The sequence below is a fragment of the Sinocyclocheilus rhinocerous genome, unplaced genomic scaffold (genome assembly GCF_001515625.1).
Source record: "Sinocyclocheilus rhinocerous isolate Xijiao unplaced genomic scaffold, SAMN03320098_v1.1 scaffold1136, whole genome shotgun sequence".
NCBI lineage: Eukaryota > Metazoa > Chordata > Actinopteri > Cypriniformes > Cyprinidae > Sinocyclocheilus > Sinocyclocheilus rhinocerous.
The window spans coordinates 301840-316496 of NW_015647033.1; the positions used below are offsets into that span (position 1 = coordinate 301840).

The 14657-nt window shown below is 36.3% G+C and overlaps 2 protein-coding genes across 4 annotated transcripts in view; one reads left to right on the top strand and one right to left on the bottom strand.

The window, feature by feature from the left end:
- Positions 1–4619, top strand: part of LOC107708355 (erythrocyte band 7 integral membrane protein-like) — a 13461-nt gene extending 8842 nt beyond the window's left edge. For both annotated transcript variants that reach the window (XM_016512547.1, XM_016512548.1), the window contains 2 exons: positions 407–541; positions 2084–4619. In XM_016512547.1, coding sequence (XP_016368033.1) covers positions 407–541; positions 2084–2272 — 324 coding nt within the window. In that variant the 3' untranslated portion in view covers positions 2273–4619. The remainder of the gene's footprint in view (positions 1–406; positions 542–2083) is intronic.
- Positions 4620–5516: 897 nt separating this feature from the next.
- LOC107708352 (gelsolin-like) overlaps positions 5517–14657 on the bottom strand; it is a 17965-nt gene continuing 8824 nt past the window's right edge. Inside the window, exons 1-15 of one of the 2 annotated variants that reach the window (XM_016512546.1) lie at positions 14613–14634; positions 14309–14463; positions 13091–13252; positions 12858–13007; positions 12674–12763; positions 12451–12583; positions 12055–12359; positions 11801–11934; positions 11593–11683; positions 8802–8972; positions 8540–8714; positions 8025–8146; positions 7845–7922; positions 6877–6937; positions 5517–6106 (exon numbers count right to left, since the gene is read on the bottom strand). In XM_016512546.1, coding sequence (XP_016368032.1) covers positions 5937–6106; positions 6877–6937; positions 7845–7922; positions 8025–8146; positions 8540–8714; positions 8802–8972; positions 11593–11683; positions 11801–11934; positions 12055–12359; positions 12451–12583; positions 12674–12763; positions 12858–13007; positions 13091–13252; positions 14309–14410 — 1944 coding nt within the window. In that variant the 5' untranslated portion in view covers positions 14411–14463; positions 14613–14634 and the 3' untranslated portion in view covers positions 5517–5936. Of the gene's footprint in view, positions 6107–6876; positions 6938–7844; positions 7923–8024; positions 8147–8539; positions 8715–8801; positions 8973–11592; positions 11684–11800; positions 11935–12054; positions 12360–12450; positions 12584–12673; positions 12764–12857; positions 13008–13090; positions 13253–14308; positions 14464–14612; positions 14635–14657 lie in introns of those variants that run through there. The other variant, XM_016512545.1, reaches the window with a different exon arrangement.

Consider the following 14657-nt stretch of genomic DNA (forward strand, 5'->3'; position numbering starts at 1 on the left):
TAAAAAAAGGTTGGGAAACACTGTTCTAGTACACCCCCAAAACAAAATCAAGACTTTGTAAAAGAGCATAATAGGACCCCTTTAAAGGAATAGATTACCCAAAAATAAAAATTTGAGCTTATTCTCTTACTGAATTGGTTTGGGCTAGACCTGATTCAAGCAGACATTGTATACCTTCAGGCAGTGCATTCACCGTAGCTTAGCCGAGACGCTGACTTATCCAGCTCGACTGCACTGCTAGCGCCTTCCTCAGTTCGCACGTGGCCTGCCATTCGCTCATTAAAAAACTGGGGAACATTCTTCATGACAGGCACACTTGGCACAGCGCTTCAAACATGAGGAGCATGAGCCATGAGGAATCTCTGAGAAGAAGTGTTCAGACTTGACTCTTTGTTGTTTTCTCTAGTCCACACTAGATGATGCCACAGATGACTGGGGTATTAAAGTAGAACGTGTGGAGATTAAGGATGTCAAACTGCCCCTGCAGCTCCAGAGGGCCATGGCGGCAGAGGCTGAAGCAACCAGAGAGGCCAGAGCTAAGGTAACATGCTTTTGATATTTAGTAAGGGCTGCTGTTACTCATTTCACATGGAAACATATTTCACATAGTTTTATTATATTTTTTAAAGCATTAAAGACTTATGTATAGTGCACAACACTTAAGATTCTGGTGTACTATTTAATATTATAATATTCATTATGTGGAAGGATATAACAAGATTTTGCTGGCAAACACATATTAATCATCCTCTCATGTACATGCATGTACATATTGTAGACCAAATCATTGTGTGTGTGGGAGCTGAATGCAAACATTCATTGCTCTGAGGCAAGACCACCGCAATACTCTCATAGGAAGACGGAAGTGACAACTCCTTTCCTGTTTCTGGGTGTATTTCCCACTAATGTGTCCAAAAACCATGAAAAAAACTATACAAGACAGAAAGAAACCTGACCCAAACTCATCTCAAGTTATTCCAAACCTGTATGAGTTTGTTTCTTCTGTTGAGCACAAAAGAAGAATTTAGGAGATCAAACAGTTGACCGTAGCCATTGACTTCCATAGAATGGAAAAATAATCGGAACAACTTGAGGGTGAGAAAATTCTTTTGACAGAATTTTCATTTTTGTGTGAACTATCCCTTAAAATACAAGTTCACTTGCAGTAAAACTTTGGTTTAAATATGGTTTGTTCTGACTCTCGGGAATGTATACTCTCGGTCATAAAGCAAAACCAGGCGAGTTGCTTAAAGGAATAGTTCACCCAAAAATGGCAATTTGCTGATAATGTACTCATCCTCAGGCCATCCAAGATGTAGATGAGTTTGTTTGGAGAAATGTAGACATTATATCACTAACCGACTGTTTGCAGTGAATGGGTGCCGTCAGTATGAGAGTCCAAACAGCTGATAAAAACATCACAATAATTCACAAGCAATCCACACGCCTTCAGTGCGTGTTTGTAAGAAACAAATCCATCATTAAGGCATTTGAACTTTAAAGTGTAAAAATACCAGTCCATAATCTATAATAATGCTTCCTCCAGAGGAAAAGTCCATTTCCTGTTTTTCTCTCACATCAAAATCCACCAACATATTTGTTTAGAACTGTTTCAGACTGGTTTACTTGTAAGCAGTGCTTGATCTGTGCACATTTCACTCCTGATTCAGACAAGATGACTTTTCACTGGAGAAAGCATTTTTATGGATAGAGGAATTAATTGATGGACTGGAGTTGTGTGGATTATTGTGATGTTTTTATCAGCTCTTTAAACTCTCATTCTGACGGCACCCATTCACTGCAGAGCATCTATTGGTGAGCAAGTAATCTAAGGCAAAATTTCTCCAAATCTGTTCCAATGAAGAAACAAACACATCTACATCTTGGATGGCCTGAGGGTGATCATATTTAGGTGAACTATTGCTTCAAAGGAACGATGAGATAGCTCAAAGTATGACTGTAGGGCAAAGAGTGGGCGTCAAATTGAAACTGGGTTAAGGGGTGGAAGTTTTGTGTGGTATACAAGGTTTGCTAAATCAAGACATGCATGGTTTTTTTTCACACCGCCCTCTGCTGTTTGTAGGTGATAGCCGCTGAGGGAGAAATGAATGCGTCACGGGCACTGAAGGAGGCATCTCTGGTGATCGCAGAGTCCCCCTCTGCTTTGCAGCTGCGCTACCTCCAGACCCTCAACACCATCGCAGCGGAGAAGAACTCCACCATCATTTTCCCTCTGCCTATTGACATGATGCAGTCCTTTGTGAAGCACTGAACTAAGAGCCACATAAAACTACCTACACACACTCACACATACAGATGCATCCATGCAGAAATGAACAGACTGATGTTATATAACATGCACTCATGTGAGTATAATGTACAACCGGGTCCAGAAGTCTGAGACCACATTGAATTCTGGTATTCAATTTTTGAAAACTTAAAACTAAGAAACATCATTACTTGAAGTGAAGAAGAAATATGTGAGGTTGTATTTGAGTTGTAAGTCACTAATCAAATACGTGAAAATTGTTCATCAAATTGGTAATCATTTGACTCTGTACAGACAGTCAGATGTTCAAAATGCTCTTGGGATCATCTCAAATAATTCTGGAGAAGATGTTCATCAAGTTTTACACAAATTTGTGGAGGTCATGCAGCTTGAGTGCTGCTGTTTTTGAAATATGCATTCTAAAGCCCATGCACGTATTTAAATTTTAACCACTCAAATTGTTATTCTGATAATGTACTATATTAGAAAAATGCAAAATAGAAACATTTTCACTAGTGGTCTCATATTTGGACCCTACTGTACATACACCACATAAGCACAGCCTGATGCGTGATCTGTAGATGTTCCTAGTAAAGACCTGTTCACTGTCTGAAGGAAATTTGATACAGCCAAACAATATGAAAGTCATAAAATATTTGCTAAATAAGAGGCCATTAAAAAAAAAAAAAAAATCACATTGTTGCTTTGTTTTAAACCTTTTTTAATGCAATGAAGTGAATAGACCTTACAAAATGAAATTGTGTACAATTTATCTGGTTGTAACAAAAAGATACAGACCAGAGGTGGTTGATCTTTTAGTTACTGAATATTGCAATGTGATGTTTGGCTTTTTGGTTGACAGTTTATGGAACATCTCCTGGTCACATGAGTGCATGTGTGTGTGTTTCAGGCATATGTAACCTAACCTGCTTGATTACCAAACAGATAATACACCGTCTAAGGAATATGTGGATAGTATCAGGTGTCAAAACATGAAACTGACAGCTGTGCTTATTGTGCCTACCAGTTTTTCTCACCTTCCTGAACCTTTATTAATGCTGACCGTCAATATAAAAGCCTTAAGCCATATCCATTTCAATTACCGAATTAATATGTACAGGTTTACATGATGTTGGTTGATTTTTAAAACCACAATGCATTTATACATCCATTTCCTGTCACATTAATATTTTATCGCTTGGTTTATGAAATCTTCTATCTTACTGTTTTATCTACTAGACATTTACATACATGTAATATATTTTTTTACATCAGACTGCAGCTGAAAACAAATTAAGCCTATAGAGGTCAATGTTTGTGCTTTTAATGACTGTATTTGCTGCTTCAAATACCAGAGGATGGAATTACAAAGACTTGTCAAAGATGTGAAATTAGTGTCAGTGCTGCTTAGGACTGTTTTAAGGTTTCAACAATATTTTGAAATATTTGTATTTCACCATGTATCAGTCTATCACAATTATATATGTAATTGTTTGTTCTGTCATTTAACTGATGTATGCTGAATATCACATTTGTTGTTTTGTCCAGCTCACTTTTATGTACATTGTAATATTGAATGTTTTTGTTTGCATATTTCCGATGTGTGATTTTCCCATTCCCTTCAGTAAATCATAATGTGTAATCTTTCTCATAACTTGTAAGTACATACACTCTTTATTTACCCAGACTGCTATTAATATGATGCATAAATCAGTCTTTGAAGAACACTCTGGAAACATTTTGGGGTTGTGGTTCTTTATTGTATTTATTGAATTAAGTAGTAAAACTGGGAAATCATTTTTTTTTTCCCTGGTAGAGAAGGATTTGCGAAAGCAGGAGTATCTGGAATAAGTTGCTGTACGAGTCTTTAGCAAATATCAAAGGCAGCCAATCTCTGCACTATGAGGTATACCATTTTATCTGATCTTCAGGCAGTTAACCTTCCCATATGTTAACAATGATCTAAAGCAGCCCCTAGAAATATACAGTAGACCTTTATCCATTCAGTCTCATGATCGCTTATGTAGGAATAAGTTGGATCTCTAGGCCTCTTACAAGACATGCTCCTTTAAAACTCCAGCATTCTGGTTATGGATTTAGCCGTCTTAAATTAAAAAGCATTCCAAGAAATGGCTATTTTAAAATCTAAAACCACGGGAATGGCCTTTTTTAGACTTGAATTAAAAAAAAAAAAAAAACAGTATTAGTTTCTTTGAAAAAGTTTCGCAGCGCCCTCTGCCTGTAGAGGGATGTCATTGCTCAGATGGACCAAGGCTGTGTTTGGAATGAATACTAGCTTACTACTTACTGAATACTGCTCAGTATGTACTGCATTCTGCCTAATTAAAAATAGCAGGTGAAAAAGGTATTACTTCACAGTAAGCGTTTGAAACAATAGTATGTTACTTTGTTGTCACAATACACATTTAAACAGCAAATGATGGTAAATGAAAATTAAACATTTTAAATGTATTATGCTTTGCATTTTTAAGCCAGTTTTGTGTTAACTGATAAAGCAATCAGTCATTTAAAAAATAAAATAATATAACTGATATTACCCTCCGGAATGCTCAAGTGTTAGTTAGTATTTTTTATATACTACTATACTTTTTATTAATATCTTGAATTATCGTTTATATTTTCAGTTTTCATTTTAGTTTAATTTTAGTAGTTTTGCTATGTGATTTTGTCATTTTATTTTTTGATTGTTCATTTTTATATTTTTATTTCAATTTTATTTTTAGTTATTTCCAGTGAGTAATTTCCCCCTTTTTTCAGTTAGTTGCCAAAGCAACATTTCTAATTTAAAAAAAAAATTTAGTTCAAGTTCTTTATCCAATATTTATTTTTATTTTATTTTAGCTTTATTTTGAATTGTTTCATTTACAGCAATTTAGTTTTAGTTAGCAACAATTGTAGAACATTTTGGGATACAATGTTTAACACGGCATGCTTTGTCGTATACTGCACACTTTGGCAAATGTAGTAAGGTACAAGGGTATTTCATGCATATAAAAATGTGCATACTGTACACACACTATAATATACTTACAGAATAGTATGCTAGTATGCTATTCTGAACACAGCCAAGCAATGAGTTTTAGATGGAAGAGCGACAAGGTGGAAACGCCTCATATCTAGGCTACCATTAGGTCAGTATTTATGATCTATGATCAGTATTTTAATAGCAAAACAAGTAGTATTGCTAGTAAAACTCTTAATACTGGTCACATAAAAAAGGTTTATAAAAAAAGGAAGGCAAAAAGATGTCTAACAGATTTTGACGATGATATCCCTGTATATTTTCTTATACAAGCTCATGCACTTCAGTATCATAAGGTGTGCAGACCAAACATAACAATCTAAAAGCTTTAAAAGTCTTTAAAACATCGCTGAGCACAGGAAGAAAACACTTAAATACAGAAGTAACGAGGTGAAGAGTGGCCTTATAGAGTTGCCTTATGTTTGGTGACTGAAGCTCAGGGCAGTAAAGTGCTCTTTTTAAAAATTGCCTTTTGATACTGACTCAGGACCAGCTTCGGTTTTTTGAATCCATGATTAAACCCTGATAAGCATCAAATTGGCATCTTATCTGTATCTAAGGGCAACTTTGATCAACTTGCAGTAAGGCAGAGGGGTTTAAAGGTCAGGGGTGACAGCTCAAAGTTTAGATCTCCAGCTCGGCCATGGCCCGCTCCAGGGGGTCAGTGCTCCAGTAGTCATGGTCCCAGCCCAGGAACCAGCCTGTGAAAGTGGGCGGCTCGAAGCCCTGTTTAATCTTCACGATGGGTGTGCGCGGGTCACGGTTGGCTGGGTCCGTCTCGATGTATCGGGCAGCTGGAGAAAGACAGCAAGTTTAATATGGGATTCATAAAAGGACGCATTATAAAGTGTTTTGGGATTTCAAAATAAGCTCATGTTTCTATCTTCCTTTCTATCTTGTACACATTATCGCCACCTACTGGACTGTAGCATCGACCACAGACAATATTAACTGAATAAATCTGTCATAAGATACAGTATTCAAAAGTTTGAGTCAATAAAAGAAATAATTTTGATACATTTAATATGTCCTTGCTGAATACAAGAGACAGTAAAGACATCTATAATGTTATAAAATATTTCCAATTCAAATAAATGCTGTTCTTTTTAATCTTCTATTCAACAAAGAATTATGAAGTGCATTTTTTCCCCCAGAAAAATATTAAACAGTTAAACTGTTTACAGCTGATAATATTAAAAGTTCCTTGAGCACCAAAACAGCATATTAGAATAATTTTGAATGAATGAATTCATCCATTATAAATATTGCAGTTTTATCCAAAATAAATATTGTCAGTTTTTATCAGAATTAAAGATTAAAAATCACTTGGATAAACAAGAGTTGCATTGTGGGATACAGTATTCCCTGCAATTTTCTGTTGTATACGTCACATGAGGAACGTAGTATGTCATTTGATTATTCTACACAAAGAACAAATATTTGCATACTGAGCACATTATACATACTAGTGTAGTAGAAGCAGTATGGTAATATGCTATTTATTTTTTATACTTTATGCAGTGAAATTATGATTATAAGTTTAAAGCATTTTAAGGAGTCTTACCTGAAGTCATCGCCTCAGTCTTCTCCTCATCGTGAGCTTCATTACCAATCCAAACAAACACCTGCAAAACACATCAAGATTCATTTCATTTCCCTGTGATGCGTTATTAATTCATTAAACGTCAGTTGTATGTCATTGCATTAATAAGAGAGTCGTTCTATCATGCATGTCATTAAGAAAAGACAAGCATGATACAAAATTCAGCTGAACTGCCAAAAATGTAATGATTAACCATCTATTTGGAAATTGTATTGAATCCAGAGGGGTTCAAGGTTTGGCCAATGAGCTTCTGCAGTTAAGTCTCTGCCGTTTGATGCCGTAACTACACACGGCCATTCAAAACTATGTATTTCTGATATAATAACATTTGCAAGCCATATAAAACCGTTTCCTGGTCACATGCTTCCATTGATATGAATGAGAATATGTAGCACTCCCTTTATATGTGACCCTGGACCACAAAACCAGTCATAAAGGTCAATTTTTCGAAATTGAGATTTATAACTCATATGAAAGCTGAATAAATAAGCTTTCCATTGATGTATGGTTTGTTAGGATACAAGATACAACTAAAATCTGGAATCTGAGGGAGCGAAAAAAATCAAAATATTGAGAAAATCGCATTTAAAGCTGTCCAAATGAAGTTCTTAGCAATGCATATTACTAATCAAAAATTAAGTTTTCATATATTTACAGTAGGAAATTTACAAAATATCTTAATGGAACATGATATTTCATTAATATCCTAATGATTTTTGGCATAAAAGAAAAATCAATAATTTTGACCCATACAATGTATTGTACAAATATACAAATATAATACATTTTGTGGTCCAGGGTCACATTTGTGTTTATTATAGCATTAAATTAGCTATATTATCTATGGTCCAGGGTCACATATATGAGAGCTCCTTGATTACAACACAAGTATGTAAAGTAGAACAATCCTTTTAAAGTAGTCAGTTTACCTGATCCCAGGTGTCCAGGATCATGACATCATCTGTAGCCAGGTCCTCTTGAGTCATCTCTCCAGGAACTTCTTCAATCTGCATGGATATCAATGCATCCATAATGAATGCCTATTTATTATACTTCACTGACAATATACTTAAATCAGGGCAGGCAAAAAATCTGGGCGTGTTACTCACAATGAAACGCCCAGTTTTGTTTGAGCAGGCAAACAGTCGTGGCGGGTGGGCATTCATCTTGTCCTTTAGCCTGGAGGACGTGCGGTAATCGGCCTTTCCTCCCAGAGCGTCCCAGAAACTACCTGCATTGTGATGCATGCATGTATATTTACATGAGCTTCATTATGAGAATCATCACAAAAAAATAAAAAATAAAAACATTCCTAGCAAAATCATTAATGGTTATAATATATATAGTAATAAAAATGGTCACACGTGAATGAAACGTGAATAAATTGCAAAAATGTAAATGAAATGAGTAATTTTTTATAAAAGTTACATACTTTAATTTCTTTAGTTTTATTCATGCATCTTAAAAGGAGTAGTTCACCCCAAAATTAAAATTCTGTCACCTAAGCCATATGGACCACTATTATGCTGCTTCTATGATCTTTTCAGGCTTTTTTAAACTTTGAAAGCTCAAGTTTTCATTTCTGGGTGAAATATTACTTTGACAATTTCAGATGAGTTCTCACCATCCTCTCCTCCTTCACCCAGCTCGGAGGCTGACACTCCAAGGATATCACAGAGCTGCTGTGCCCCACGTTTCTCCGTATCACTGGCTCCTCGTCCCACCCACATGAACGACGCAGCTGGGGTCACCAGGACGAAGGCATCGTTGGAATTCAGATTGGAGGACACAGCATCAACCTGGATAAAACAACGGTTAAGATCAGCAATTATTGTGAGAGGATACTTAAAAGCTCCCACCAATATAAGTAAATATAAGATGCTGACCTCCACCGCTCGTGTGCACCCTGCGGAGTTTGAGCGCACTTGGAACAGCCGAGTCTCGGCTGGCGCAGTCTGACCGCCTTCCCTGGAGGTGCCGCCCTTGTGCACCACCATGGGCTGCCCTCCGAAAAGACTTATGAGGTGAGCAGGTTCCTTACCCTGAACCACCCGAACCTGAAAAATACACAGCAAGTATGCATTAAACAGAGCCAACACAAAGTCCTGCTTTCGCAAAACTATTAAAATGCTGGAATTCTGATATATAGTATATCAAACACAATACAACATGTCATCGGCTGTTCTAAAGGCTTTGGTTGAGGATGCATTTAATTCCACAGGGTGGCAGTGTGGAGCTCATTGTGTGGAATGTGGCGCTAAAGCCAACATTCCCAGCATCCTTTGTGGTCAGAATGATGACAGTGGGTTGTTCAGGAAGCAGATTTATCAGTGGTCGCAGCTAAAGTGGTTATTTTTCTCCTCTTGCCCCAAAAACTTACATTTGGTCTTCCCATGCTGCTCTCTCTTGAATTATACATTGTATTTATTGCAATGTTAAAAATTGTTCTTTATGCTTTCATTAACCCTCTGCTTTTTCCCTACAGTACACAATGCTTTATTAAAGAAGATATACACTACTGTGCAAAAGTTTAGGGTAAAATAAGTATTTTATGCACACCAAGGCTGCATTTATGTGAATACAAATACAGTAAAAACTGAAATATTGTGAAAAATTACAATTTAAAGCAACTATTTTAATACATTTTAAAATATAATTTATTTCTGTGGTGGCAAAGCTGAATTTTCAGCAGTTATAAGTTAACTCCAGTCTTCAGTGTCACATGATCCTTCAATAATCATTCTAATATGCTAATTTGTAGGTGTGCCGTTTAATTTTTTTGTGTGGAAACCTTTATAATTTTTTCTTTCTTTGATGAATAGAAAATTCAAAAGAACAGCATTTATTTACATTTTTTTAAATAAATGTCTTTACTGTCACTTTTGATCAATTTAATGCATTCTTGCTGAATAAAAGTATTTTAAAAATATCTTATTGACCCCAAACGATAGTGTACAATGGACCAAAACAGAGGTGATTCTCTGGATGTTGTTTACTGCATTTTACACATCATCTACTTTAACATGCTGAATGTGTTTTTTGTGTACCAGTTTAATGTGCATGACAGCATGCATAAAACCAGACTACGAATCAATTAAAAAAATAACTCTGAATGCATGATGGAGCATTTCTGTTAATGTTCACATGCTCATTCCCAAAGGTAATCTGTAAATGTGGAAGACAGTTAGTTATTGTGCACAAAATGAAGACACATGGATGGACACAAGTATACTAGTGGAGGGGTATACAGCGATAATACATATCAGTGTACAGAGCCTTACAAAAAAGCTTAATAATCTATCAATAATAATGCACTTATTGATCATGCATACCGATTATGCAGACACCAATGAAATCATGATCTTAAAAACCCTCTGCTGAAGCCTTGTTTCTTTTAGCTGTACAAATTCAGTTAGATAATGGACATTATGCTGCTACACTGTGGAACATGAAAAAGCATTAGGGGAACATGAGTAGAAATTTCCAAAAAGCAGAGGAATTTCCTTTCAGAGTTGTATCCGTTGTGGATCTAATGTTGTGTAAGATAATTTTTAATCTGTATAAATGTGGTGGAGAAACGTTCAGGCTCTGTACAGGGACGTGCGATTCTGAGAAATGGATACCTGAGTGGTGAGGGGAGCACCAGCCATCTACAGCAGGATGTAGAATATGAATAAAGGACAGGAAGGAAAGACACAGAGGTGGAAGTTGGTTTAACAGATGGGAAAAAAATCCAGGAAGGCCAATGCAACCAGCAATAATGACAAAATGTAGCTAAGATATGACAGGATACAGTAGGAACCAGGAGCACCAGGAAGTCCATGACCATGAACTTAGTCAACATGAAATCACAATCAGCCCTAATTACTTTATTTACCATGATTCATGATTGCACCTAATTCAACAACAACAAAAAAGCTTTTGTAATCTTTCATCAAATTTGTAAGGGCACATGAATTTTGTGCATGAATAAATTGATGAATTGTCCATTTTGGTTTCATGGTAACTTTACAGTTCTGGCCTATGCCAATAATCTGATTACAAATTATTGTATTATGGCAAATAACCGATAAATTGACAATATAAAAATATTATACTATTTTGTTTAAATAAATTAAAATAAAAAACTAAAAAGAACTAAATTAAAAATATATATATACAATAAATTCATTAAAGTCGGCATGAAACGGAAGTTGCGATTGTATTTTCTTCTCTACTGTGACATATATCCGAGTGAAACGGCATCTGAAATGAGAGGGCGGGACTTGATTTCATCCTTCGGGAATTGATTGGATCGTTGGAAGTTGGGGCGTTGCAAACAAAATGGAGGCAGATCTGAACATTTTTTTTAAATAATGAAGTGCATGGATAAATGATTTAAAATAAACACTACAGTATTCCATTAAAAAATAAGATTTTTCAATTTTGATTTCATGGTGACTTTAAATAGAAAATCTGTCATTTTAAATGTTACAAGCAATTTAATCATCAATAGATTTTTAGAGTGTTATTAAATTATTAGTGTTTTTAAAAATACCATTTCATCATAAATATGCCACAGCATCAGTTTTAAATTGGGTTGTGAATGCTGTTTCATGTTGACTTCAATTAAATGAAGAGAATCACAACTTATGATTGTGATCAAGTGATCCATTGAGATTTATTCATTGGCATTACCTGCACAGGTCCACCTCCAAGCTCATCGTCCAGCTGGGCAGCCAAGATGGCAGATGCCCCAATCTCATCTTGTGAGGAGTCCTTACCCTGCCTGTAACAGACATCATAAGACAGCATACTGAATTGTTAAAAGAAAACACATAACATGTTCTCCTGGGATTATGTCAGATGACGCTTTAGATAAACTGTGTTCAAGATCAAGTCATACCAGATGTAGATGATGTGACCCTGTCTGCCTCCATGGCGGTAATTGTACAGGATAATGTAACTGTCTCCTCCATAGAACTGGCCATAAGTAGAGGGATCAACTGGAGCCTTGTCTGATCCTTCAATACGCCATATCTAAAATATCAGGTGACATAAAAATAAAAATATCATTACAGTACCATCATTGTATTTGTATACACAACATATTGTGTGACCTCAGGTCAAGTTACATGCAGTGTGTGCTCACTCACTGACCTGTTTCTCTCCGTTGCCGTCATCGATCATTCCATGTTGGGCGGCCATGGCTGGTGAATCATGGAGAGTTGAAGCATCGAATGGCACCTTCTCGATCTTAGCAATGCTGTTTGAGACGTAAGCCACACCCAGACCTTCCGTCTGGTCCAAATCACGCCAGTTTTTGAAGAATTGTTTGAATAGAGGCGTCTCGCCCATATCTGGGAGAATCTGAACCTGTGTGTGTTTTGGGTAACCCATTTTCTTAATGAACTCATCTGCTGCCTTCATGGCAGCCTTTCTCTCTTCCAAATTGGCATCTTTTCCTATAAAACAAACATTGGTGTGTCAAAAAAAGAACTCTAAACAAAGTTTAAAAAAAAAATTATCTTTTGTTTGGCTGTCAATACCATTTACCTTTCCAAACAAAGATTTTGCCATCTGAGCCGTGATCCAAGATGAAACAGTCGCTTGATTCCAGTGCACTCTGGGAGAAAGGGTTCTCAGCGGCCACCAGAGCAATCGTCAAGTCTCCACTGGCATCAGACACCTGAAGTACAGGAAAACGTCAACAAATTTAATGTACTTATGGTCTACAAGGGCTATTTACATATTTGCATGGTTTAAATCCAGTGGCTACCTTATAGAGTTTGGCCATCTTCCTGTTGGAGGCATCAGCCTTGATATCATCAGACGCTCCTTCAGGCAGGTCTGTTTTTTCTCCAAGAACCTGCCAGAAGATAATTGGCATTATTCATGCATTTAATCATGCATTTAGTGACTCTCTTGTCAGTTTTGAAGTTGAAGCTTTCTGTCTTTCTTACCTCCAACATCTTCTCACGTTCCACCCCTTCATCACACACATATACTCGAGCGCGTCCACTGCGTTCATTGTCACGAATGCCCTTCGCAAGCTGAGTAGCTTTTAGCTTTTCAAAGCGGTTACTCTTTGAGCCACACCACTGGTAGATCTCCTGTAAAAATACAGAGCAAACAGGGTTATTTTTAAGTTTTTTTACAATATCAATACCCCTCACTCTCTTCACATGATACTCACGTTGCCCAAGTCCAGGATGAAGCAGTCTCCCTGGTTAAAGCTCTCCCAACTGACTGGCACTTCTGTTGCTCTGACAACACGCCGACCTTTGACCTGTAGCACGCGTTGCACTACAACTTCATTGGTGACCACATGCTTGAATCCAGATGCAACTCCACCTTTCTGGAAAACAAAACAAAACCAAAATGAAACAAAACACATATACACACACATACAAAGTAAAAACAACAAAACAATAAAAGCAAAAGAAAACCAAAACAAAATAATAAAAGCAAAATAAATAAAAAAACAAACCAATCAAAACAAAACCAAAATGAAATGAAATACACACACAAAAAAACAACAAAACAATAAAAGCAAAAGAAAACCAAAACAAAAACAATAAAAGCAAAAGTCAAACAATAAAAGCAAAAATCAAACAAAAAACAAAACAAAACAGTCACTGAAGTTTCATGTCTGGCAGTATTACTATTCCATTCCAACATTTCTAACATTAACATTTAGTGGAAAAACATCAAGAATAGGGATGTAACGATTACCGGTTTGACGATAAATCATGATAAAATTCCCCACGGTTAGTATTACCGTGTATTGGATCGTTGGACGTTGGGGCGTTGCAAACAAAATGGAGGAAGATCTGTCTGCTGTAAATTTTGACCGGTTGATGAAAAACAAGCTTATGTGGATTCTACACATTTAAACAATTCAGGTAAGTATCTAGAATTATTTATGGAGCAGATAAAATACATATAATAATTTATTAATTAGTTATAATTTTGACTTATATCTGTTCTTTATCTGAAATGTGAGGTTTACCTTTTATTAACTTTTTCAAAGCTTTATTTGAACATTTACATGAGATATTTCAACATGCTATTAAACTGTTGTCAGTCAAGATATCATTTAAAATCCGAACATCATTGGTAATGTTATTGTAGTAGTGATTATGCAAACAAAAAGTCATTTTATTTGTTGTTTGTTGATTTTTAAATATAAAACTTGAATACCGTGATAATACTGATAACGTGATAATTTTGGTCTCTATAATCGTGATAAGAAATTTTCATACCGTTACATCCCTAATCTCCCTAATCATATAACATTATAAACGTAATTCATGCAGTCAATGAAAAATTTGTTTCATCTTGGACATCCTGGACATCCTTAGTCACTTTTTTGTCACATTCCTTTTGCCCTGTAGACAATTGGGCCACTCACCATGTACTGCAGCCCTTTCTTAAAATATCCCAGAAATTCTTTGGACTCATGGCCTTGAACTTCACGGTACTGGATGGGCTTTCCACCCAAATAGTCATCCATCTGCACTGTGAAAATGGCAGCCGCACCACTTTCATCCTGCGTGCAGTAGTCACCTGTCAGTTGAGGGAAGAGCATCTATAAGAAATATAGCTGATGCATCTGATAACTGAACCATCTAGCTGGTCTTGAAAATTAGGCAAAACATTTACTTCAGTACTAAAATAAATGTCAGAATCTCTTTAACACAGCATTGTCCTCTTACCTAGCCAGAAGTGGGGGCCATACTGTAGGTTGCCAGAGTGTTGCT